At 39.5% G+C, this 26347-nt stretch overlaps 1 protein-coding gene across 5 annotated transcripts in view; it reads left to right on the forward strand.

Moving 5' to 3' along the window:
* LOC113051792 (anoctamin-1-like) overlaps nt 1–26347 on the forward strand; it is a 58214-nt gene that overhangs the window by 19028 nt on the left and 12839 nt on the right. For all 5 annotated transcript variants that reach the window (XM_026215867.1, XM_026215868.1, XM_026215866.1 and 2 more), the window contains 10 exons: nt 3969–4067; nt 4161–4312; nt 5908–5962; nt 6221–6272; nt 11199–11254; nt 11365–11406; nt 16270–16334; nt 22736–22870; nt 24240–24400; nt 26262–26344. In XM_026215867.1, coding sequence (XP_026071652.1) covers nt 3969–4067; nt 4161–4312; nt 5908–5962; nt 6221–6272; nt 11199–11254; nt 11365–11406; nt 16270–16334; nt 22736–22870; nt 24240–24400; nt 26262–26344 — 900 coding nt within the window. The remainder of the gene's footprint in view (nt 1–3968; nt 4068–4160; nt 4313–5907; nt 5963–6220; nt 6273–11198; nt 11255–11364; nt 11407–16269; nt 16335–22735; nt 22871–24239; nt 24401–26261; nt 26345–26347) is intronic.

Here is a 26347-nt window from a genome sequence, read left to right on the forward strand (position 1 = left end):
ACAAATCAACTATATTTTCACTGTTTTTTTTTTTTTTTTTATTTTATTTTAAAATCATTTTCTAACTGTTTTTAAATTCATTTTAAAGTAAATGTTTTAATCATTTTAAAAGTTTTAAAATTGCTTGTTTTAATTTTTTTATTATTTTTCTTCATGATTATTTTACTTTCTTTTATGTAAAGCACTCTGCATTACCATTGTGTACGAAATGTGCTATATAAATAAACTTGCCTTGCCTAAAATTAATAATAAGGAAGGACAGAAAATTGTTATTTAATTTAACGTTTTTTTTCTCTTTTTTTGAAATGCCTCCGGGTATTTATTTGGGGCATCCAAGACCAAGTCCTACATACTTCAATGGGGAAATCCTAAATTTAAGAGCTGCTTACCGCACTTACATTTAAATGACATAATCGGACATCAAATCTGACATTAGCTATGCCATAAATGTTGTTTCTAATGTTTAAATGGCATTAAAAAAGCTTTTATTAATAGGCTGGACCAGCCAATGGACATGTGATGTCTTATGCACATGTCCAACCTAAACCCATGTCCTTTAATTATTTTACTTAGAGGATGGGAATTATTCCACAATACTGCAATTAATTATTTTCAACTATATCTTTATCATTATCTACCTTGGTGTGAACCTTGGTCTGAAGCCTTTTTTTGGACTCATGGGTAAATTTTGGGAGAAACTTGGAGAAATTAGTTGATTTCACACATTTAATCTGGTAAATTATCATTAAAATTGCTAATTTTAAAATACGTTAAATTTGCATTCATTCATTTAGCATATGATTTTTTCCAAAACGACTTAAATATTTTACTTATGCTTTCAGATTAACCTCCCATTGTATAAAATGCGTATTGCTTGCTCGGTTGCGCTTTATTTTACAGTACGTGTACTTACATGTACTTATAATGTACTTACAGTGTATTTATCTTAGAAAGTTCTGGTAATACAAGGTAACTACATGGGGTAGGGTTAGGTTTAGGGGTAGGTTCAGGGTTAGTACCTAGTTATTACATAGTTGTTGTAATTACTATAATAAGTACATAGTATGTACATGAGGAACAGGACTGTAAAATAAAGTGCTACCGCTTGCTCAGTGATGAATTGTTTATGTACCTCTATTGTAAGTCACTCTGGATAAAAGTGCCAGGTAAATGCATAAATGTACCAGTAACTTTTCAACTCCTAACCTGGTTTGTCTCAGAATGGCTTGTTCTCATACATGAACTCTAACAGTAATTTAAATTTGCCAGTATTTTTCCAAAGAAAACTATTTGTGAAAGTGCAGACTGTGATTTGCCTTTTTGTAAGTTTCAGTCCCCAAAGCTATAATCTCAGCTGGAATTGAGCCACTGTGAATGATATTGTCCACCCACTGAAATATGCACATCATCTCTAGCAAAGAAACTGATAAATTGCCTTGTGAGCAGTTCTTTGACAACATTCACTGTAATGTGATTGTGTAATTGTCTGGACTCTTGAGACTGCTGTCCTCATGAATATGAAATCCAATGACCAGTCACTTCAAATAGTATGTTTGAAGCGGATCCATTCCTTTAATCTTAAATAATGTGTATTATGACCAGTTAATTTTCTAAACCTCTTCAGGTTTAAGTGATTCATTTACACAGCAGCATAATCATTCCCTGTTGTTGACCCAGCTTAGAAACACTTCAGTGGTGTGGAGAAATACACTACATTTTTACATTTAGCTGATGCTTTTGGGGAAGTCGTGGCCTAATGGTTAGAGAGCCGGACTCCCAATCAAAAGGTTGAGTTCGAGTCCCGGGCCGGCAGGAATTATGGGTGGGGGGAGTGCATGTACAGTTCTCTCTCCACCTTCAATACCACGACCTAGGTGCCCTTGAGCAAGGCATCGAACCCCCAACTGCTCCCTGGGCGCCGCAGCATAAATGTGCACTTTGGATGGGTTAAATGCAGAGCACAAATTCTGAGTATGGGTCACTATACTTTGCTGAATGTCACGTCACTTTCACTTTCACTTTTATCAAAAGTGACTTACAGTGCATTCCGGCTATAAATTTATTTATTTCTTATCATTCTTATCTTATCGTATGTGTGTTCCCTGGGAATTGAACCCATGACCTTTTGTGCTGCAAAAGTGATATACTGAAGAAATAGAGTTTTGACCCTTAGGATGCATGAAATTATTTCTTTAAATTGTTCCCCAGTCCCACCAGCGCTATAATTGTTGATTGTAAGAATTAAGTTGATTGTTGGCAATCATGTAACAAGTTTACACTTACTTTACTGTGCAATGCTACCAATTTGCAGTTTTATTGTGATTAGTGGTTTGTCTTTCAACTTAATTTAAACCAATGCCATTTGCTTTGATGTTTGCAGATTACAGGAATTTCACTTTCTTCACTGTGTTGGATTTTCTCATTGACAGCTGAGCAACAGTTTGATGAAGAGGTCTTAGTGGACGAATCAATGACAAAGTGAAGTGTTTATCGTGCAGAGGATAATAAACTAAAGTATTAGTCTAAAAGACTAAGATTAGCAGCTCTGTGAGAAAGTACAGAGAATTGTTTGCTGAATACAAATAATTTGGCTTAGTTCATGTCACACAGGTTTTTATGTCATGACATTTTTTTTTAGCTTCCTCTTTATTAGTTGAATTATATGAAATGAATATTATCGCTGAATCCTTAAAGAATCGTGTTATTCCATCTCAGACCCAACTTTGTTCCAAACACAATATTTTTTCTTTGTAGAAAATGGATGACTGTGTTTTTTTTCCCAGAACTCTTGAGCTTGACAAGGCCAATATGAATGTAAAAATACTGAAATATTAATATACTGATACGACTGATAGAAAGACTTGCTCTGTTTGAACCATGTTGTCAAAAACAGTGATGTCACTCCCCCTAAACTTGATGTCAAAAAAAGATCAAACCGTTGGGTTTCGAGAGGGAAATATGAAATAGAAATGTTCTGAAATCTGTTTTCATCTAAAAGTTATTTATTTATATACACTAAAGTATCACTAAGAAGTAAGTCGCGGGAACACATTCACAACAAAATGATGCCATGTCAAGATGTCCTTGTTAATTTAATTGGGGTTGAATTGTAAATAGTTGTACTGTATATTATGTAGTACCTGTTTATGTCATACTTGGCTGAAAGCAGTGGCTGGGATTGAACAGACTGGGTCAGACCTTGTGTGTGGGATGTGAGTTATAACAAGAGTGGGTCAATTGAAGCAAATCTTACATAACCCCCTTTTCAGCTTCAGAAAACCAAGAGAGAAGTCCTTCTCTACATGCCTGGGATTTTTTATACATTTCTGTGAATTTATTTTGTCTCAAAAGTCCTCCGTGAAGAAGGAAACCTAGTTTGTTAAACCCTTGAAAAGAGATCTTGTCCATTTCTTGAATGGTTTATTAATGGTTTTCATGTTTATCATTCAGAATACCCTGAATGAACGATATTGATCAATAATAAGCATCACTATTAATATCACGCAGTCGGTGATTTGAAGATACCTTGAACCCAGGAAATTAACATTATTAATTGTATAACTCTCACACCATTTGACAAGCACACAGGAATGATATGTACTGTAAAATTGTAAATCTTGGTGAAAAGAGGTGCTACTACTTTCTTGTAAATATATTCTCTACAATACAATAAAACAGGAAAATCATTACATGAATTTAGATGGACTTGGGATGGACCGACCTCTGTGTAGGTGCCAGAATTCCATGAAGACATGGAGGTGGGATTTTTAAAAAAAACTTTGGCCAGTAAGCAACTACGCCAGTTTTGTCAGTGCAAACACTACCCTTTTTTTTTTTTACGCCAGTGTTATGTGCTTTAACACTATCTGCAATATGACCCTGATTCCCTCACAGTGATTTTAATGCTAGGAACACAGCAGCTTGCTGTTCGTATGCTGAGGCCATGTCTCTTTATCTTTGATTTTCAGAATAAAATACCAGGTGTGGGATTCTTGAAGATCCATGCGCCTTGGGAGGTTCTTTGTCGAGAGGCAGAGTTTATGAAGTTAAAAATGCCTACATTTAAGGTATTTGTTCTTGTGTCTTATCACGTGATAAATAGAATCTGTGTGTTCTACACGAGCATGATGTACTCTGCTGTGCTCTCGTGTCTTTTTCAGAAATATAAAGTCAGTCAGGGAAGCAGCATTGTGGAGAAGGTCAACATGTTTATGCAGAAAGTCACTGCAACCTTGCAACCTAAAGTTGGGGAAAACCGGACGGAAAATGAGAAACACCTCTCATACCCATTCTCACGAGAAAAGCAGCATCTGTAAGTCTATAGTTATTCTTCACCACACTAAGCTCATGTTTAAGATGACTGTTAGACAGTTTTCCCAGGTACATACTACGTTGAGTACAATGAATGAAAATGATCACAAATAATTTTACCAAATGTTGTTTTTAAAGAGCCAGTAAGATGAAAATTCTAAGCTTCTTATCACTGTTTATAAGTCCTGTACAATAGGTTTAAATCCATCCAAGGTTAAAAAACATTGTCATTTTGTCAAAATATCATTTTAAAATTACCTCAATTCTCAGAGATCCCCAAACGGTTCGCGCGAAGCTGTTCAAAAAATTCAGTTTCCTTAAACCCCACCTTTCGGTAGCATACCGTGTTCTGATTGGTCAACTAACATAGTCAGTTTTGATTGGTTGTTCCGCACACAACTTCACGGTAAATAATGCATTAGCATCTTTTTGGGGTGAATTATGTCTTATTCCTCTCATCGCGATGCAAACAGTAAAATAAAAAACTTGAACGGTCTCGCTGCTTCTTCTTCTGTGTGGGTGTATTCCAGCCGCGTGCTTCAGTTTGAATCTGAATAGTGCGTTCAGCGCGGGGGCGTGGTCACCTTACATACAATGAAGGGAGACGTGAAAAACGGACATCGCGTTGTTTTCATATGGATTACTTTATCACAGAATATCTGTTAGCAGCACTTGTTACACTTCATTTAAATGACGTGTTTGTAAATGAAGATCAGCGCAGACAAAGGCTGCAGACAGCACACATATACTGATAAGACTTTCGGGAGAAAACAAACACATAACTTCATAATCATACTTTGCATTGTGATTCGGAGATGCTCGTTGTTCTAAATAAAGTTAGTAATGAACCCTCTTTTATGGCCAAACGCTTTGAAAATCCTGCTGTACTCACCGAGATTAGAAAAGCAGTCATCAGTGAAATGTTGTGAACACAGCAAGGATTTGTTGTACTGCTCAGTTATTGTGGTAAAAATGGATTTTAGCCATTGGTTCTTCTGATCTTCATTCTTTGGCAGTGAAAATAAAACAAACTTGCCTTTACAATTAAAAACACACTGTCTCCTCGACATGATGCTATCACACCAAACAGAGCGTCTTTGTGGGGTGGGCAGGTCAGAGTTCAGTTTCTCTCAAGACGGTAGACGGAGATTATTATGCAAAGTGTTCTAGTGATGTACATAGGGATGGGCAAAAGATTTGAAATCTATAACGACTCGTTTCAGCGATTCAGAGTCGACTCCTTACTTCAGAAGCCAATAACTTTATAAATCGTGTACTTTTTGGTTTAATTACTTTGCACATTGTTTACACTAATGGACAGCTACATCATACACTGTAATACAGGTAATTTTAGATTTCCCATCTGTGTGGCTCTTTAATGTAGAAAGCAATACGTGATTGTTATAAATGTTCAAATTTATGGTCAAGTTAAAGTAGTGAAAAATGAAGGATGCAGGTTCACTAGTAAACCTCTGAAAGGCAGTGTACTGTAAATGCGTCTATTGTTTTTACAGCTCCATGGTATGTTATTGCCTGTAGAATTGAACAGGGAGGCACAAAACCGTCAATGAAATGACCCTTAGTTTCTTTTCACAGCTTTGATTTATCAGACAGAAATTCCTTCTTCGACAGCAAAACCAGGAGCTCAATAGTAAGTATCAGTCCCTTTGGAAAAGCGTTTTGCTTGCCTGATTTTCCCAGCTGGGTTTATTTATTTATTTTTGCTATTTTAAGTCTCTTAAAAGGTATCCTGTAGTATTTAGAACTTCTGTTGACTTCTATTTATTGTTGACTATTTATTGCATTTTAGTTACATTTTGAGTCTAGTATCACCAATAAGGAATAGTGTGTATATATAATAATCTTTATTTATAATCATCTTTAAAAACCTATTTCTAATCATCAACAGGTGTATGAGATTTTAAAGCGAACAAAATGCACACGGGCTAAATATAACATGGGTAAGTCTATTTTCTTATTTGTGCTTCACAAACTAATGCAATTCAACCTGAATCCCATACAACAATGTTGAATTGTTGAAATGTTGAATTGAATGTTATCAAAAGGAATGGTAACACTTTATTTCAAAGTGTCTTTGTCAGTTGGTACATGTAGTTAATAAAGTTCAGACCGGACCACTTTGGCAAGTTACTTGAGTTTATTGAACATATTATCTTTGGCGGTATGGTTCCTTATGGGGGTTTCTTACTCCCAAATTAATTGAACATACAATTGCTTAAACATTAACCCCCCCAAACATAATGAGAGGTATTACTGCCTGAAGAAGAACTCCCCCCCCCCCCCCCCCATCCTTGTTCCATTCCAGCAAAAGAGAAAAGACAATGTTATTGAGATATCCTTAATGCAGCCTACTGGCTAGCAGAGGGGTATTCTCCCCTCAAAAGGAGGGAGAAAATAGCAGGCCCCTCTTTAATTTAAGTAGCGAGGGGTGTTCATCCCCTGCTGAGGATGAACAGCAGGCCCCTGCAGTCAAAGCAGCAAAGGGTGTTCTCTCCAGTGGGAGAAAACAGCAGGACCTTTTTCTTTTTGAGGGGTGTTCATCCCTCACTGAGGGATAGAACAGCAGATCCCTACAGTTATAGCAGCAAAGAGTGTTCTTTCCAGAAGGCAAAAATAGCAGCCCCCCTCCCCCTTTTTTTTGGCAAATGAACGTTTTATACAAAATATCCACTTATTCATCACCAACTTTCTTTATTTAGCTGTAGATCATGCTGTATACCATTACTCTGCCTCAGAATCCAAAATCAGTTCATGAGGTGACTTAAAACAGCTGCCTGCAAGTCATGGGCTGCGTTCAACTTGAAGCACGGCTACGGACGGCAATCAACGAGAGCAGCTGCTTGCAGTGGGGGGTGGAGTTGAAAACCGATATGTCAAGCAGGACACTTCTGCTCCCGTTAGTGACACTCACACTGTGTTTGCATACTTTATCACAGATGAAGTATATAAAATGCAGTATATGTCAAATACACAGACATTTCAGAAACGTTTTCATGAGCAACAGAACACTTTTTATATACTGCTTAATACAACACCATATTTTCAAGAATAAAGTTCCACATAATCATACTATTTTAATACTAATACAGTGGGGTATATACAGTTTTATCTGTGTTGTAAGATAAACGTGAGTCAATACAACAGTGCGACTACATTATAAAAGCTATATAAAAACACAGATATGTGGCCATTATTTGAACTGCAAATGTTGAATAAACCCAGAAACGCACGTGATCGTTGTCATGTGGTGAATCTGGCCAATCGTGAATAGCTGTGTCGTCATCAACGCTCCTGCAGTCACTCTGGAGAAGCTGCGGCTGGTCTCGAAAACATTCTTGCGGTACTTGATGCCACACGTGACAGTCATGTGGCAATGGCTCCATCTCAAGTCGGACAAAACGCACTTAATGCCTGATACGCAGCGAGCCAGTTGGACCAGTACAAACAATTTGTATGAATGTCCTTACATTTGAATGTCCTTAGATTTTAGTCTCAATGACGATTAATGTTGATTTTATTTTTTGGTGGTGGAGTGACTCGTCGTATTCATACATCCTTCAATAGGTAATTTTAGTAGCATAAAACAAGATGGTTAATCCATCCAGGATTGAAACGTACAGAACCAAGAAACAAACATTTCTGATTTATGACTGATGATTCCACTGCATCTCGCGGAATACACCACAAACTAATTCTTGTTTACATCGTTTCCACTGTTTATGATGACGATATTCGATAGAGTCCAGTCCAGTGAGCACATGATCTGATCACAACTGTAGCGTTCAACGCCATGTGTGATTAATTGTAATGCCAAAAATACCTACCCTAATGCTGGGGAACCCTGTATAAAGATTGTATGCATTGTAAGCCGATCTTAAATTTATACCACATTGTGGCGAGTGGGGCGGGGCCGAGAGGCGTGGGAACTAAGAGTGAGGCCAGGTGTAGTGATTGAAGATGAGCTGCACCTGCGCCCCACCGCCAGTATCAAGTCCCACGTAGCAGATGGAAGGATATAAAACTGGAGCGACTATAGTGAAGGAGGAGAGAGGACCAGGCCTGGGACATTATTTTATGTTTGCTTTTTATTTTGTGCGCACCAGTCGTCCGTGAGGGGCTGGTGCGCTGTTTTGTATTTATTTTGTGTCATTAAAGTTCATTTTGATTGTGCGCCGGTTCCCGCCTCCTTCTTCTCGATGATTACGAACGTCATATCGTTACAAACATTACACTTTCATTCATTTTCAGTTAGCTTGAACAACAGCATATCACTGATTTAAACATAGTGTGTTGGAAATAGTCGGATAAGTTTAATGAAAGCATTCCCAATAGATGAGCTTGAAGGAGCAGCCCGTTAATTTCGACAGCCTTGACAACAGATTAACAATGTTTGTGGGTATATATTTAACTGGCAGTGTTACCGGTGTGGTAATACGATAGTATGCCTAGCGAACATAACTGAGCCAATTAGCTTTGGACAATGAACAATGTCTGAAGCATATTCGCTAACATAGTACTAGGCAATAAAATGAAAGAAACTTTGTTTAGCTATGTCCAGAGATGACTTAAAGGTGAAATGGCCAGTTGTTCGTGGATGCTTTAATTCTTCTTGAATATCTTGCTGCGGGGACGCAGATCTCGTGTAAAGTTGTTGGATCAGTCATATTAGTACAACTCTGGCGATGAATCGCAGGCAAAATGTCTATATCAAGTGCTCTCTCATTTCACTTTCAGTCCATCGCTTGACAATCAACATGACAAATTCACTTAATTTCACGACTTGAAATCTGGTGAGATATTCTGTTGGTTTTAACGCTTCCTATGGAGATAGATTCGCATCTGATTAGTTCCTGAGTGAGCGATAGCTTTCGCAAGCAGTTGGAGCCTTGTGAGCCATTTGAGCATACTTACCGAGTAGTAGTGCCATGTATATATGTCCCGTGTCTAATTGGAGAATGGTAGTTATTGGAGCCTTTTGACAGATGACCGCATCAGCTGGTCGCAGCATACGCCTCCGTGGCCTGACTGAACCAACGCTGAGCTCGATTAATAACATTAAATTACAAACAAACTAACCGTAAACCAAGCCCTAATTCTAGCCCCATAGTAAGTAATTGTAATATTACTCATTACTTAATTGTTTATTTACACTGTAACAAGGACATCTTAAAATAAAGTATAACTAAGGTATTGCTGTCTTGAAGTTTAAGCACTGAGTCTACAGTAAGTTGTTTAATGTTTGAACCATAACATACCCACCACAACTTTAAATGTGCACAAATAATGACCAAACAACTCACACATAACCCTGCCCCTAATTTCCAGGACAGTGATTGGTTGAATAGATTGGTAATTCATGAGTATACTTTAGGGCTGTCCACACTGTGCTTAACACAGGATTATCTAAAACACCCTTTTAACCCTGGGGAACCTAGGTACATTTCATACTTGTAATTTAATAGCAGGGTTAGCAATCATTGCTTTCTAGGGCATGGTTTGTTTAGTGTGAAATGATGCAATGATAGAATGTTATGCAGGGTTTGGGGCAACGCATTACAAGTAACGCAGGGTACGTAATCAGATAACTTTTCTCAAGTAACTAGTAAAGTGACGCATTACTTTTTAATTTACAACAAAATATCTGAGTTACTTTTTAAAGAAAACAGGAACACCCCTGTCCCCATTATTGGGAGAAATCTAAAGTACAGAAGTGACTACATGATGTAGTTCTAGACTAAATATGAATGTGAATTAACTCATCCCACTCGCAAAAAAAAAAAAAAAAAAAAACATTTAGTATTCCTTAAAAATGAATTAAATCAGTGAAATACAAACTCAGAATATGTCACAAACCTCCAGTAATTAAATATGTTTAATAACACAAATGTATCTAATCCCATTTTATTAACTAATGTCTTTGCTGCTGACCTTTTGTCACGTTCATGAACTTTCTGTTTCCTTTTTTGGTCTTCCTGTCCTAGTTTTGGTTAATTGATTCTTCCCACCTGTTTCCTGTTCTCTCATTACCTCCTGTGTTTAAATACCTGGTCTGTTGACTTATCCCTGGTCCGTGATCGTTTGGATGTGATGTTTGTATGGTTCCCAGATAATGTTGATGTGTTTGAATGTAGATGTTTGTAACCTAACCTAAATGTGTAAATGCTGAATGTAATCTAGTCCATTGTCTTTATTCTCCTTCATTGTCAGTAAACTCCTCATTTATTCCAGATCCTCCTCTTGCACTTTATTTTACGTTTAGCACTACCTTCATTTGTAACACCTTTGATGATCCACTTCAAACATGCTTATAAGCAAAAATAAACAAAAAATTGTGCTTCATTGTTTTTTTTTTTTGTTTGTTTTTTTTTTATTGCTGAAAAGTGTTGACCCTTCTCCTGTGTTCTACTGTGCAGACGTGAATTTACTTTTCGTTCATGCAGAGGTTTATTCATTACACTTTTTGGTGTGAAAGGACTTTTACATTTGCTATAAATAGCAATCAAAAAAACAAGCCCTGCTCATATTTAAAAAGTTACTTGAAAGTAACACAAAAGTAACCTAATGTATAACTTTGCATAAAAAGTAACCACATTTTTTACTCTTTTTGGGAGTTAAACAATATTGTAATGCATTACTTTTAAAAGTAACTTTCCCCAACACTGTATGCATGTATACTTTCGCAACTGACAGTCTTTGGTAACGGAAGTGGTGACAGAAAATGTGAATGTAAAGAAGAGACTGTTTTATTCTTTACATTACAGTCCTCCAAAAGGTCAATTTAGGAAAAACTTGATTTACCCAAGGTTTAGAAGGGCCAAGTGTTAACTATTTCACATGTAATAAAAAACTTTTGGTCATGTACACAGGAATCAGCAGTCTACTGGGCAGTGGTGTCTATACAGAGGCCTATCCTTTGCATGATGTGAGTGACATAATATTTTATTCTCATTTATGTGTGCAAAAATCCTTTCAATTCTCTCCAACTGATTGTTCTGTTTCTCGTGTAAGTTAATTTAATTATTTTAATTACAGGGCGATATCGATGGCATAAATGCTGAAGCAAATGACAGAAAGGTAAAAGACATTAAAATGCATACTCGTATCTTGGACTACAGATATTTTAATCTCACAATTATTTTTGAAACAAAACATGTTTTGAACCTCTATCTGCATCAGGCTACATTCGTATTTCATGACTTAGTGCTCAGGTAATTTTTTTTTTGTCTGGCTGTTCACATTATGTTTTGATATGTGAATATCAGATTTGAGTGAACTGAAATGACTATGTATAAATGACATACAGTAAGTTTTGAAATGTTAGATGTACAAAAACAGCTGCCTTTGTACCTACGGTGATAGGAGATAATGAAGGCATAAGTCAGGGGTTACTTTAAGGCCCAAGTGGTGCCAGCAGCAAGGTTTCCAGCCCACAGATGAGAACAATCGATAGGCTATATAAATGGATAAATCCTTCCATTCTGGTCTGTGTCCGTCACTTTACCATCTGTTGAGAAAAGAGTTATCACTGAATAAAAAAATAACCCCAGCTTTAACACAATTTTATGGCATACTGTAGGAATGTGGTAATTGATTCTCATATTGACTGCTTAAGATATAATTAAACCCCCTATAAATGGGCTTCAGAAACTTGAAGTAGCTTGTGTAGAGGAGGCCTGGTGAGACTTTGGATGTGCATGCAGTAAGCTCCGAATAATTGTCAGGTCACCAAGGCAACAGGATCATTTCCCACTTCTGCCATCTGTGAGCAGCTCTCCTGCTGGCTTGCTGTTGAGTCGTAGTGGGAAGTGTTGCCTTTCTCAAAATAATGTATAATGGTTATTTTCAAGAACTAAAAAAAAAAAAAAAAAAGAGTAAATTAGATATTTTTTATTTCTTATTATTTTTATTTTTTTCACAACAAACCTCAAGGGACCGTGGAGAGTTGGAGTTTTGGTCTGTTTAGTGTGTTTCTGTAAGATTTGCATGCAAATACAGTATATTATAGTGTTCTTGTGACGCAACAAGCTTAGTAGGTTTTGTTGTGCTGATTTTATACTGTTCTTTTTTACTTTTTATTCATCAAAGAATCCTGAAAAAAGGTTCTCACAGGTAAAAAATAAATATATATATATCTCAAGTAGCACAACAGTTTCCGACTTTGATAATAATGTATCATATTTAAATGATTTCTGAAGGATCATGTGACACCTGGAGTATTAATTGATTAAATTTCTACACTTCATCACAGAAATATAATAAATATATTTAAGTATGTTAAAATAGAAAAACGATATTTAATTAAATGCAGCCTACATGAGCATAATATTCTTTAAAAACGTCATATTAAACAATGTCTTAAAAGTTCACTTCTCTCACAAATTTGCATATAGCAAGTAAAGATTGAAAGTACACACTTTGTTTATTTTGAGTAATATCCATATGAATAAAGCAGCATAATCCAAGTCAATAACCAGTGAGGTTTTTTTCCTCATGCATCAAGCAATTACAATTGAGCTGCTATAAAAATAGCTGTCTGGGGCCCTGTGAAAATGGAAGGTAGCTCCATTTGTTAATCCAACCATTAATGGTTTAACATTTAATCATTTAGCAGACGCTTTTATCCAAAGCGACTTACAAATGAGAACAATAGAAGCAGTCAGGTCAACAAGAGAACAACAACAGTATACAAGTGCCATGACAAGTCTCAGTTAGTCTAGTATAGAACGCATAGCCACGTTTTTTTTTTTTTTTTATAAATGAAAAGACAAGAAAAGAAGGACAATTGCTAATATTAGTTGGTTAAGAGATTGGGAGGTCATTCCACCAGCTGGGCAGAGTCAAGGAAAAGGTCCAGGAGAGTGATTTTGAACTTCTTTGGGATGGCACCACAAGGCATTGTACACTTGCAGAGCGCAAACTTCTGGAGGGCACATAACCAGTGAGTTTAGGTATGTTGGTGCCGTGCCAGTGGTTGTCTTGTAGGCAAGCATCAGTACCTTGAAATTGATGCATGTAACCTGATGAGGAGAGGAGTAACATGAGCTTTTTTTTGGCTCATTGAAGACAACCCTCGCTGCTGCTGGATCAATTGCAGAGGCTTGACCGTACATGCAGGATGGCCCGCAGGGAGAGCATTACAATAGTCCAGTCTGGAGAGAACAAGAGCTTGGACAAGAAGTTGGGTGGCTTGCTCTGACAGGAAGGGTCTAATCTTCCTAATGTTGTATAAGGCAAATCTGCAGGACCGGGTCGTTGTAGCAATGTGGTCTGTAAAGCTTAACTGATGATCCATCACAACTCCTAAGTTTCTGGCTGTCCTCGAATGAGTAATGGTTGATGAGCCCAGCTGTATAGAGAAGTTGTGATGAAGCAATGGGTTAGCTGGAATCACCAGGAGTTCTGTCTTCATAAGGTTAAGCTGAAGGTGATGGTCATTCATCCAGCTAGAGATGTCACTCAGACAGGCCGAAACGCGAGCAGCTATGTCGGGTCATCTGGTAGGAATGAGAAGTAGAGTTGGGTGTCATTAGCATAGCAGTGATAAGAAAAGCAATGCTTCTGAATGACAGATCCTAATGACGTCATGTAGATGGAGAAGAGAAGTGGAAAGTTTGATAGCAGCACATCCAACTCTAAGAAGTTTCCCAATTGACCTGGGGGATGATAAATGACCACAAAGTGGATTTTAACAGGGTGGGTTACATTTATGGCATGTGATTCAAATGAACCATTACCTGTAAGGGATGGCTGAAGATCAAATTTCCATTCTTTTGATATACCAGACCAGTACCTCCACCCCTCCCAGTGGTATGAGGAGTGTGGGAACAAGTGAAATTAGTGGAGAGGGCTGCGGGAGTGGCAGTGTCTTCAGGTTTGATCCAGGTCTCAGTCAGTGCCATGAGGTTGAGACCGGAATGAGTAGCAATAGAAGAGATGAAGTCTGCTTTGTTAACTGGCAGTTCCAGAGACCAACTGGAATAGAGAGCCTAGTAGTAGAGGTCAGAGGTAAAAATAGGTCAGAGTAGTAGGTTTGACAGACAGGCCTTCCTGCAAATGTACATTGCGTGCTCTCCGAGTGTTAGTAGTGATAGTAGAGATCTGAAAGCACATAGTGACTACAAGTGTAAGAAATAAGTATTTGGGAGCAAGCTACACAAAAAGTAAAGAAAGGGGAGAAAAGCAATACTCAAGTGTCCTGTCGGTGTCCTTGCTTGGTGGAGTCGTGCAGGTAGAGTCGATGGTCTTTACACTCGTCCGTCTTCACACGAGAGCTGCCGCGACGGCTGTCACGGTGAAACCTACCGCTTTTGTATTTGCCTGATTACCTGTGATTGAAGTCAGCTGGCCACGCTTCACTATTTAGCAGATCGAAACTGGGCAGTCCCGCAATAGGCAAACGCAAAACCAAGCGCCACTTTCAGCACGTATTTACCAGGGTAAGACACACAATTTAAACCAAAACTTTCCTAGCAATGACGAACACACAGTAGTCTAATGAGAAAACGAGACAAAACACTTACAAGCTGCTGTCCTTCTCTGTTGCTCGGCTGTTTCTTGATGATTTTTTTTGTTTTGTATTGTTTTTCTTAAAATTTATATCAAGTTTATGCATTTTTCTATATATGTAACAAATATATTTAATTTTTTACTGTTGTTCATTCAATCAATTTTGCTGGAGGGTGTAAGTGCAGGGTGGTGTATGTCACAGCTCTTGAAAATAAGTTGTTCTCTGTCTGTTTGTGTGTTTTTCGGAGATATGATGCTGCAGCTTTATTCGCTGCTGGAATGTTTGTACAGACTTGATCCAGAATATTATTGTCCCTGATCATGAAATTAATGCACTTGAAGAAATTATAAAGCACTGCTTTCATTTTACCTTGATTGAAGTCTCCTTATACAATCACAACTCCCTCTGGATAATCATTTAGCCGGCTATTAATAGTGCTGTGCAACTTCTTCAGTGCTGACCTGACATTAGCCAGTGGTGGTATGTAATCAGAAAGGCATAAAACTCTCTTGGCATGTACAACAGTCTGCATTTTACTGCCAGATATTCCAAATCTGAGGAGCAGTGTGTTCCAATAACATTCATTGCGGTACACTAACTGTTAAGAACATAGATGCACAGTCCACCGCCTTTACTCTTACCACAGGCTGCAGTCCTGTCAGCTCGGTACACGAAGCGGCCCTCCAGTTGGATAGTTTCACGGGGGACATTGTTATTAACCCAAGTCTCCGTGATGATCATCACACAGCTATGCATACCATGCGGCATCAGGCAAACCCTCTGTATAATCAATCTGCAGATATACTGATTGTTGCAGGTATGGAGGTGAACCATTTATTTGAGTAATTACTGCATGTTTACTTGGTAATTAATCCATCTATTTCCACAAGTTTGAACTATTCAAGATGATTTGTGGATCTGTTGAAAACGTATGTGAATGGATTTCTTTTTAATCTTAATGGGAATGCAACAAGCTCAAGGGAAGCAAAACAGACCCTGTCTGCTTCTCAGACTTTATCTACTGGTTTCACTGTAGAATGTTGTTTTTAGAGGTTTGTGTATTATTTGATGTCATATTTCAAAATGTTTTGGCCTTCCCTTCCTTGCTTTCTCGTACAAAATATTGCAGTTACAGTAGCTTCTTGTTCTTGAGACTGGAAGACTCCATGCAGCTATGGTGTAAATCCACCATTACTTACTCATATTACTGTTGTGCATTACATCCCCAGGTCCACCAAAGTCAATACATTCAAAATTACTTACATGATGGAATGGAGGCTTAATTTTGTCCTTTTCATCAGTGTATCAGTGAATAATCAGCCACTGCCATTTCCATTAAACCCCACTCACTGTGCATTTCAGCCATGCTGTATGAATGCATGTTGAATCACTGTTTTAGGATGTATGTAATTTTAACTCCGTCTTTGCAGATCTTGTGTGAAGAGTGGGCGAGTTACAGCATATTCTACAAGTACCAGCCCATTGGACTGATCAGGTATTACCCTCACAATAAATGCACTGCCAGAGACTGAGACAAACGTTTGCCCAGGAATTATGAGCTAGCAAGAAGGGAGATGTTAGAAATACCCTACTGATATGCATTATTCAGGAGTCAGATTGTCAATGTAATGTTTATCATTAGTTCACATAAGATAAGCGATGTCTGAAATCTGCAAAACAACTGAATGTCTGATGTATGTTTTAAGTAATGAATAATACAATTTTAAAGAAAAATAAATAAATTAAATTAGTAACTGAAATTTTAAAAAAAATTTGAATTAAACAGAAACTTAGCAGAATTAGTTTTTTTTTTTAAATAAGGCAACATTTCTCATTTTTGTTTAGTTACTTGAAGTACTAAAATAACAAAAACACCATAATATTTTTAAAACATTAAACTAAAATTAAAGTGCAAACATATAAAATAGAACTAATAAACAAATAAACATTTAATTCAAAATATTTGCAAAAACTATAATTTTATATACTAAAATAACACTGGTTTACTGGATTATTATACTGACGTTATCGTGATGACCTAAAAGATGTCAATGAACCTGCCACTCATTTTTTTGTCTGCATCTATTAAGTTAAAATTAAATCTAAAAATACATTACTGTCACGAATACGAACCCCGTGAGTCCCTCCAGAGGCCAGCAGAGGGCACCCTCGCCCGAATACTGACACCTACAGGCATCCAAACACTCACTTACACTGATACTCACTACATTACCCAACAGCCCCGTACCTTGGACTGATCACCGGCCAGGTGTTCCATATCAGAGACTGCCATATAAGCCAGACCTTGGCGTCACCTCATTGCGAAGTCTTGTTTCTGCCACGGCTAACATTTCTGAGCGTTCTACCCTGTCTTGCTATCCCAGTTGCCAACCCTTGTTGTTTATCGATCCTAGAACCTTTGCTGCCTACCTTTGAACCCAGATTGTTATACGGACTGTGATACTTGCTGGTTACCCCGACCCACTGCTTGGTTTTGACTACGATTCTGATATCTCTATTATACTGTGTTTGCTGATCCTGACCCTTCGCCTGTACGACTACGAGTGTTCTAATAAAAGCTTGCAAATGGATCCCATGTCGAGTCAGTCATCGTTACAGAAGACTTCGCCAGGACAAGATCCAGCAGCCTATGAACATCTCTGCACCAACCTGGCAGCTCAGGCAAGTCAGATCGCTGCTAATCAGCAACAGTTAAATCATCTTACCGCCGTCACGGAGGAATTGGTGAGGGCTATTCAGAATCTCCATAGTCCTGTTGTCACGACACCCGCGCCACAAGCGGCCGCCATTGCACATGCGGTTCCCACGCCCTCTCAGATTAACCCACGACTGGCTTTTCCTGAGAGATTCGACGGTGACCCTAACAAATGTAAAGGCTTCTTACTACAATGTTCGCTGTTTGTGGAACAACAACCCATGCTCTATTCCACTAACAACAGTAAGGTTGCCTTTGTTTGCTCGTTATTAACCGGAAGGGCTCTTGACTGGATTACCGCTGTATGGCGCACGGATGGATCATCCTTCTCCTCCTTCAATGATTTCCTCACACGCTTCCGTGAGGTTTTCGATCATCCCAAGGAGGGAAAGAGTGCTGGCGAACGCTTGCTAGAGCTCTCTCAGGGGAGATCTTCAGCTGCTGAGTATGCTATGAACTTCCGCACATTGGCAGCACAAACGACCTGGGTGAGTGACACCTTAAAAGTTCTGTTTCGAAAGGGTTTAAGTCATGAATTACAAGCTGAACTAGCATGTCGAGATGAGGGGAGAAGTTTGAACGATTTCATCGAGTTAACGATAGCAATTGACAATCTGCAGCGTTCACGTAAACCTCGCTCTCATGTCAGTACTGTCATTAAAGCAGCTCAGTCTGTCGAGGACTCTGAACCCATGCAAGTTAATACCTATCATCTCTCATCTGAGGAGAAGAATCGCCGCTTGGCAAATCGTCTATGTCTGTATTGCGGATCCCCTGGTCATCAACGAGCCAACTGTCCTTCACGTCCCTCATCTGTCTCATCCAAATTGGTGAGTGAATCCTTACACTCTCTCCATCCAGTAAACAGTGTGTTTGTACCCCTGAAGCTAACCATTAACAACGTTCAAGTGACCACATTTGCTTTACTGGACTCTGGAGCGGCTGGGAATTTCATGTCAGCCGAGTTTGCAAGAACAAACAACGTATCATTAATACCCTGTGCTAACTCTCTGTCTGTAGCTACCATAGATGGTCGTCCCCTGGGAACTGGTATCATCACTCACCTTACACAAAGTCTATCCGTCACAGCCGGTTTACTGCACCAGGAGGTCATTCAGTTCTACGTTCTGCCCACGTCTAATACACCCATAATTCTGGGACTACCATGGCTGAGACTGCACGATCCGCTAGTATCATGGAGGGAAGGTCAGATATTAAAGTGGAGCACTAAATGTCAAACAAAATGCCTATCTACCGTTTCTCCTCTTCCAGTGCGCTCGTTGGCGATTAACAAGGAGTCATTCGAGGTTCCCAACCTACCAGCGGAATATCACGACCTCAAGGCAGCTTTCAGCAAAACCCAAGCAAACACCTTACCACCTCATCGACCCCATGACTGTGCTGTTGATCTTCTACCAGGTCACAATCCACCCAAGGGTCGTGTGTTCCCACTGTCACTCCCAGAAACCGAAGCCATGACTAAATACATCAAGGAGGAGTTGGAGAAAGGCTTCATACGTCCTTCCACTTCCCCTGCATCCGCTGGTTTCTTCTTCGTCAAAAAGAAGGACGGCAGTTTAAGACCCTGCATTGATTACCGTGGTCTCAACGAGATCACGGTGAAGTACCGTTATCCCCTTCCTCTGGTTCCAGCTGCATTAGAACAACTTCGCACAGCTCAATACTACACCAAGCTTGACTTACGCTGTGCTTACAACCTGATTCGCATCAGAGAGGGTGACGAGTGGAAGACGGCCTTTTCTACAACCAACGGTCACTATGAATACCGGGTTATGCCGTTTGGACTGGTCAATAGTCCGTCCATCTTCCAGGCGTTCATTAATGATGTCTTCAGGGACATGCTGAACAAGTTTGTTGTGGTCTACATTGACGATATTCTCATCTACTCCAACACCCTACAGGATCATATTCAACACGTCAGAACTGTGCTACAGCGCCTCATCGAACATCAACTGTACGCCAAAGCCGAGAAATGTGAGTTTCACACCACATCCACTACCTTCCTGGGTTATGTCATCAGTCCGGGGGGAGTTGCTATGGACGACAGTAAGGTCTCTGCTGTACTCAAGTGGCCAGAGCCTCAGAATCTCAAGGAGCTACAACGGTTCCTGGGATTCGCCAATTTCTACAGACGCTTTATCAGAAATTTCAGTACAGTCGTCAGTCCTCTCACTTCCATGATCAAAAGAGGTACCCATCGTCTCACCTGGGCCGAAGCCTCCCGTCAAGCCTTTAAGGAATTAAAGGAACGCTTTGTCACCGCTCCTATCCTGCATCACCCTGACCCCTCTCTTCCCTTCTTAGTCGAAGTTGACGCTTCCAATACTGGCATTGGGGCCGTTCTCTCACAACGACCAGGCCCTCAGGAGAGACTTCATCCCTGTGCTTTCTACTCACGCAAGCTCAACCCAGCGGAGAGGAATTATGATGTGGGTGATAGAGAACTGTTAGCCATGAAGGCAGCGTTTGAAGAGTGGAGACATTGGCTCGAAGGGGCTATTCATCCTTTCACCGTCTTTACGGATCATAAAAATCTGGAATACCTACGCTCCGCCAAGAGACTCAACCCACGCCAAGCCAGATGGTCCTTGTTCTTCTCCCGGTTCCAGTTCAATGTCACTTATCGCCCAGGTTCCAAGAATACTAAAGCCGATGCTTTGTCACGTATCCATGATGACGACCCTTCCATCTCAGTCCCCGAACGCATATTGCCCTTCCATGTGGTGGTTGCTCCCATCCAGTGGGATATCATGACTCTTATTGAACAACACAATTCACAAGAAGCACCACCAGCCGCCTGTCCACCGGATAAAACCTACGTACCTGCCCCTCACCGTGATCAGGTCCTGAGTCATATTCACTGTCTTCCTGCCTCCGGTCACCCCGGCATCACAGCCACACTCCATCTCCTCAAGAACCGCTTCTGGTGGGAGACCATTAACCCCGACACTATTAAATTCATTCAGAACTGTCAGACGTGTAACATGCACAAAACCCCTCGTCAACTGCCAGCTGGACTCCTTCAACCTCTTCCTATCCCTCAACGACCCTGGTCACACCTTGCCATAGACTTCATCACAGACTTACCCCTATCCCAGGGTAACACGGTCATACTCACGATCATCGATCGATTCTCCAAGGCTTGTCGCCTCATACCTCTACCCAAACTCCCTACTGCTCTTCAGACCGCCGAACTCCTGTGTAATTGGGTGTTCAGGTTTTACGGCATACCTGACGACATCGTTTCGGATAGAGGTCCTCAGTTCACCTCTCGTTTATGGAAGGATTTCTTTCAAGCCCTAGGGGTCAACGTAAGTCTCACGTCTGGCTATCACCCCGAAGCCAATGGTCAAGTGGAACGCCTCAACCAGGAGCTCACTCGGTTCCTCCGCTCCTACTGCAGCTCCCATCAAGAGGACTGGTCTCGTTTTCTCCTATGGGCCGAATATGCTCAGAACTCCCTGATCAAGCCTTCCACTGGAATCACCCCCTTCAAATGCGTTCTAGGGTACCAACCACCCATGTTTCCCTGGTCAGGTGAACCCACCAATGTTCCCGCTGTTACTGATTGGCTTCAACGAAGCGAGGACACATGGAATCAGGCCCATGTACATCTTCAACAAGCTGTACGGCGCCTGAAGGAACAGGCCGACCGTCGTCGACGCCCTGGACACACTTACCAACCTGGTCAATGGGTCTGGCTGTCCACCAGAGACCTTCGGATGAGATTGCCATGCCGAAAGCTAAGTCCTAGGTACGTGGGTCCATTCAAAATCACACAACAAATCACTCCTGTGTCATTCCGCCTTGCTTTGCCTGACACATATCGTATTTCTCCCACTTTCCACATGTCACTGCTCAAGCCCGCTGCTGCCCCTGAGGAGGAGGGTGAGGGGAGGTCCCGTGAGCAGAGTCCCCAACCGGTTCAGGTGGAGAGCGAGGAGACCTATCAGGTGCGAGAGCTGCTTGATTCAAGACGTCGGGGACGAGTTCTCCAATACTTGGTTGACTGGGAGGGGTACGGTCCAGAGGAACATTCCTGGGTCAATGCCGAGGACATTCTTGACCCCAACTTAACCACTGATTTCCATAGAGAACATCCAGAGAAACCGGCCCCTCGACCTCGAGGAAGACCCCGACGTCGCCCTCCACCTCACGCCAGGAGGCGTTCGCAGGGAGGGGGCTCTGTCACGAATACGAACCCCGTGAGTCCCTCCAGAGGCCAGCAGAGGGCACCCTCGCCCGAATACTGACACCTACAGGCATCCAAACACTCACTTACACTGATACTCACTACATTACCCAACAGCCCCGTACCTTGGACTGATCACCGGCCAGGTGTTCCATATCAGAGACTGCCATATAAGCCAGACCTTGGCGTCACCTCATTGCGAAGTCTTGTTTCTGCCACGGCTAACATTTCTGAGCGTTCTACCCTGTCTTGCTATCCCAGTTGCCAACCCTTGTTGTTTATCGATCCTAGAACCTTTGCTGCCTACCTTTGAACCCAGATTGTTATACGGACTGTGATACTTGCTGGTTACCCCGACCCACTGCTTGGTTTTGACTACGATTCTGATATCTCTATTATACTGTGTTTGCTGATCCTGACCCTTCGCCTGTACGACTACGAGTGTTCTAATAAAAGCTTGCAAATGGATCCCATGTCGAGTCAGTCATCGTTACAATTACAAATGAAAATCATACATCTAGGGCTCTTTTATGATAAGATAAAAATGTCTAAGTAATACAACAGTTTTAGAAAATTATTAGTTTTTTAATTTATTTATTTTAAGGGGAAAATATTATTTAGAAAAGACTGCTACACTGATTACTAATGATATTTAGAGTCATGCAATGTAACCAACAAGCACACACACACAAAAAAAAAGAAAATCTGAAAAAACAAGAACATTGTAATGGAGAGGATCCTGCGGGAGGACAATCCATGTATCTTCTTTTTAATATTTTATACTCATTTAATTACATGACATTTTTATTTTATTTTTTGTTTAAATAATCTTTCATTGCACATTAAAAAGACAATCCCTTACCATTCAGGCTACAGAAGAGAATGCATTCTTCCAGATGTTTGCTAGATAGTATTTTTCAGTTCGTTGCCTTTATTGCTCTGCTTGAAACTTCTTTATTTCTCTTAGGAAGTACTTTGGTGAGAAAGTGGGCCTGTACTTTGCCTGGTTGGGTGTGTATACTCAGATGCTAATCCCAGCAGCAATTGTGGGAGTCATCGTGTTCCTGTACGGCTGTGTCACTGTGGAAGACAACATCCCCAGGTCACCTTATAACATTTATGTCATTGGTTTATTTGCATTGTTTTTGTAAAAAGAGTGCTAACTTGCATGTGACTCTACCCTAAACCGTTGATAGTTACATAAATTAGCAGCCTCTTACTGTGTTTAATTAAGTAGAATTAGACACATTCTTATCTGTGCCACTGAGTTCAGACACATTCCACTGTCTCACACCCCTGAGAAACAAGTTTCAGCAGCATCTACAGACAGCAATACTTTATCTTCTGCAATGGCTTTGAACTTTGTGAAAGATTTTTAGCGAAGAATATGCCTAGCCTTTTATGGAAGTAATCACTGCTGAACTTTGCAAAGAAAAATGGATGGATGTTGGAGCGCATGGTAATTACAGAGTTTAGAGTGGGTTTGAAATGGTGTGACTCTAATGGACTGTAATGTAGTGTTTAATGAGAGTGACTCAGTGTTCACTGGTCGTTTCACAACGACATTCATTAATTCACAGACGCCACTGCTGAAAACAAGCTGTTCAAAAACCTAGTGCATTGCCTACCTAGAAAAAAAAGTATTATAGGAACACCACTGATATGAAGTATGTTGCAAAGAACATCCAGCAGAATTATGCTGTCTTTGCACCGCAAGTTTAACTTTTTGAAGAATACCAGCGAATTGCTGTAAACTTCTGTCCACAGAAATATAAATTAAAAAAATAAATAAAAAATATGCACATTAAACAGATGAAGTTTGTGAGAAGCAGCATTACTATTAACCGAGGTATTTTGTTGCTATAAAACAAAAACTGTAATCTGTGACACAATGCCACTTTTCACTCTGAAATAGATAGTGCAACAGACTATTTGCTTATTTAAAATACAGCCTTTAATTTGATATAACAGTCATTAATTTATTTTAAACTTACATTTGATTTAATTATAAAGTTTTCATCTAACTCCCTGCAATTCCCTCACAAACCTGTAGGGGTTGTACTTAAATAACGCTGTGAAATTTTAATCAAATACAATGTTAAGCTGCCAAAATTTGTAAATGATTTTTTTTTTTTTTTTGTCATTTATTTCTACGTTTTATTATTATATACAGTAGTAGTTAGCATAGCAACATGCTAAATCATGAGTGCACAGTGTCAGTGTGTGAAGATGAAGTTGCTACCTTTTATAGAACATTTCATATTAGCCACATCTATTTAGACATTAAAGCAACTATGTTTTGGAACAAGAGGTGAAAATAGAATAAATGCATTTTCTTTCAGATTAATAAAAGCTTAAGGAAACAAATAACTTTGTGGCCTTAATAGTTTTACTGAGAAACATTATGGTGTCTAGGGAAATATAGAGACGTGATGTATTTCTGAAATCAGGTTTGTTCTTTTTATACTCAGTATGGAAGTCTGCGACGAGAGAAACAATATCACCATGTGCCCAATGTGTGATCGAGCCTGCAGCTACTGGAAACTGGTCACTGCTTGCGGCACGGCTAGGGCCAGCCACCTGTTCGACAACGCGGCCACCGTCTTCTTCGCCATCTTTATGGCACTATGGGGTCAGCAGCTCTGTTCTCGTTTCATGTTCACCCGCACGCTTTGTTGCTGCTGTACACCAACTGTTGTGTCTGTACATATTGAGGGCAGGGTTGCTCTGACAAATGTAGAAGAGATTTGTGCCCTGATTTTACACTCCTGTTTTCATTCCCCACATACTCATCCCTGCTCAAAAAGCTGATTATTTTAGCTAAAGCCCTAAATTTGCGTTTCCTGTTTTGATCCTCTACAGTTACAGGCTTTGAAAAAAAAAAAAAAAAAAAAAAATACAGATTCCTATTTTAAAAGAACCCAAAGCCAAAGTCTCACACCATTTTCCATTTAAATTGACCTAAAGTGAACTGTTCTTAGGCCATTTCTTCAGGTTTCTGTTTACTGTAGTTCTCTGTAAAGGGGATTGATATCGTTGGGAGAAAAATCAACTCAAACAAAGTGTGAAATTGATACTGTAGAAAACCTGGTTGCCACATTAAAAGATCCAAAGTCAAAACTTTTTTTTAAGTGAACCAGAAAGTTTATAGAGTGGAAAGTTAAGGAGAAACAAGTTCTTTTGCATACATACAGCCGCTGGCCCTGAAAGTGGTCTCAAATCTCCTTTTTGTTTTTGTTTTGATTGGCATCTCAATCCACGTTCCATTCACACTAATCAAAAGTGGAAACTAGTTAGTTCTCTTTAAAGAGGTCTGAGGTGGATGGGAGTATTCACACATAAGATACAATTGTGAAGTGAACTCAAACAATTAAAACAAACCGAATGTGAAAACCCATAATAAAATATTTGAAAATACAAGTTGCCAAAAAAGGTTTTACATCCTAATGCTTTAGGAAAACCTAGTAATTCCCAAAGTTACTAGCTATTGAAATGAATGAAAGAATATTGAAAGATAATTATTTTTGCATTTACACTGTTGATCATGAAAGTAGAAAGTAGATCTCTTGTTTTTTTTCACTTTGGTTGTGGTCAGTTCTCAGTCCACTTTCCATTCACAATGACCTGAAATTCACTTTTTTCAGAGCACTTAGATGATTTCAGTTCAGTTTAAAGTTTTTTTTAAGTTCTTTTTTAAATATTATAGAAACTAAATTTTCTGTAAAATTGCTTTGCAATGATTTGTATAGTAAAAAGCGCTATACAAATAAACCTGAATTGAATTGAATTAAAGGGGTCTGAGGTTGTTATGAGCTTTCACACATAAGCTGAAATTGTGAACCGGACTCAAACACAAAACAAACTGTGTGAAAACACCTTTAAAATACAAGTTCCCAAAATGTTTTAGAGCCTTGTGCTGTAGGAGAACCTTGCATGGTTCTTTAGAAAAGCATTCATGTATTGGTGATTCCCAAAGTTACCATCTTTGGAAATTAATTTATGAACATAGAAAAATAGTTATTTTTGCAGTCACTCTGCTGACCTTGAAACTGGAGTCAGATCTCTTTTTGGTTCACTTTGTTATAATCGGTTCTTAATCCACTTTCAATTCACACTGACATAACGGTGTTCAGAACTCTTCATTAGATGGTTTAAGTTTAGTTCTCTTTAAAGGGGTTCACTCATAAGCTAAGAATGTGGAAAGGTCTCCAAAACCATTAAAATGGGTTCCCAAAGAAGGTTTACAGCCAGATATAAGAGAATTTTCCATGGTTCTTTAGTGATTTCAAAATTACCAACCCTGTAAATGAATGAAATAATAATGACAATATTCTTGATAAGGAGAGGGCAATTTAAAAAGAAAGCCTCTGAGACATTACAGGCTTCAGTTGTAGCTTTATTAACTGTGAAACCACCCTGATCAGCACCCAGCAGATCAGTATTTATAAATGTGAGTGGTTATTAAGTGAAGGTTACTGCTCTGTGTCCCACAGCCACCATGTTTATGGAGCACTGGAAGAGAAGGCAAATGAGGCTCAATTACATCTGGGATCTGACCAGCTTTGAAGACGCTGAGGTT

Source organism: Carassius auratus, chromosome 32 (genome assembly GCF_003368295.1).
Source record: "Carassius auratus strain Wakin chromosome 32, ASM336829v1, whole genome shotgun sequence".
Taxonomy (NCBI): domain Eukaryota; kingdom Metazoa; phylum Chordata; class Actinopteri; order Cypriniformes; family Cyprinidae; genus Carassius; species Carassius auratus.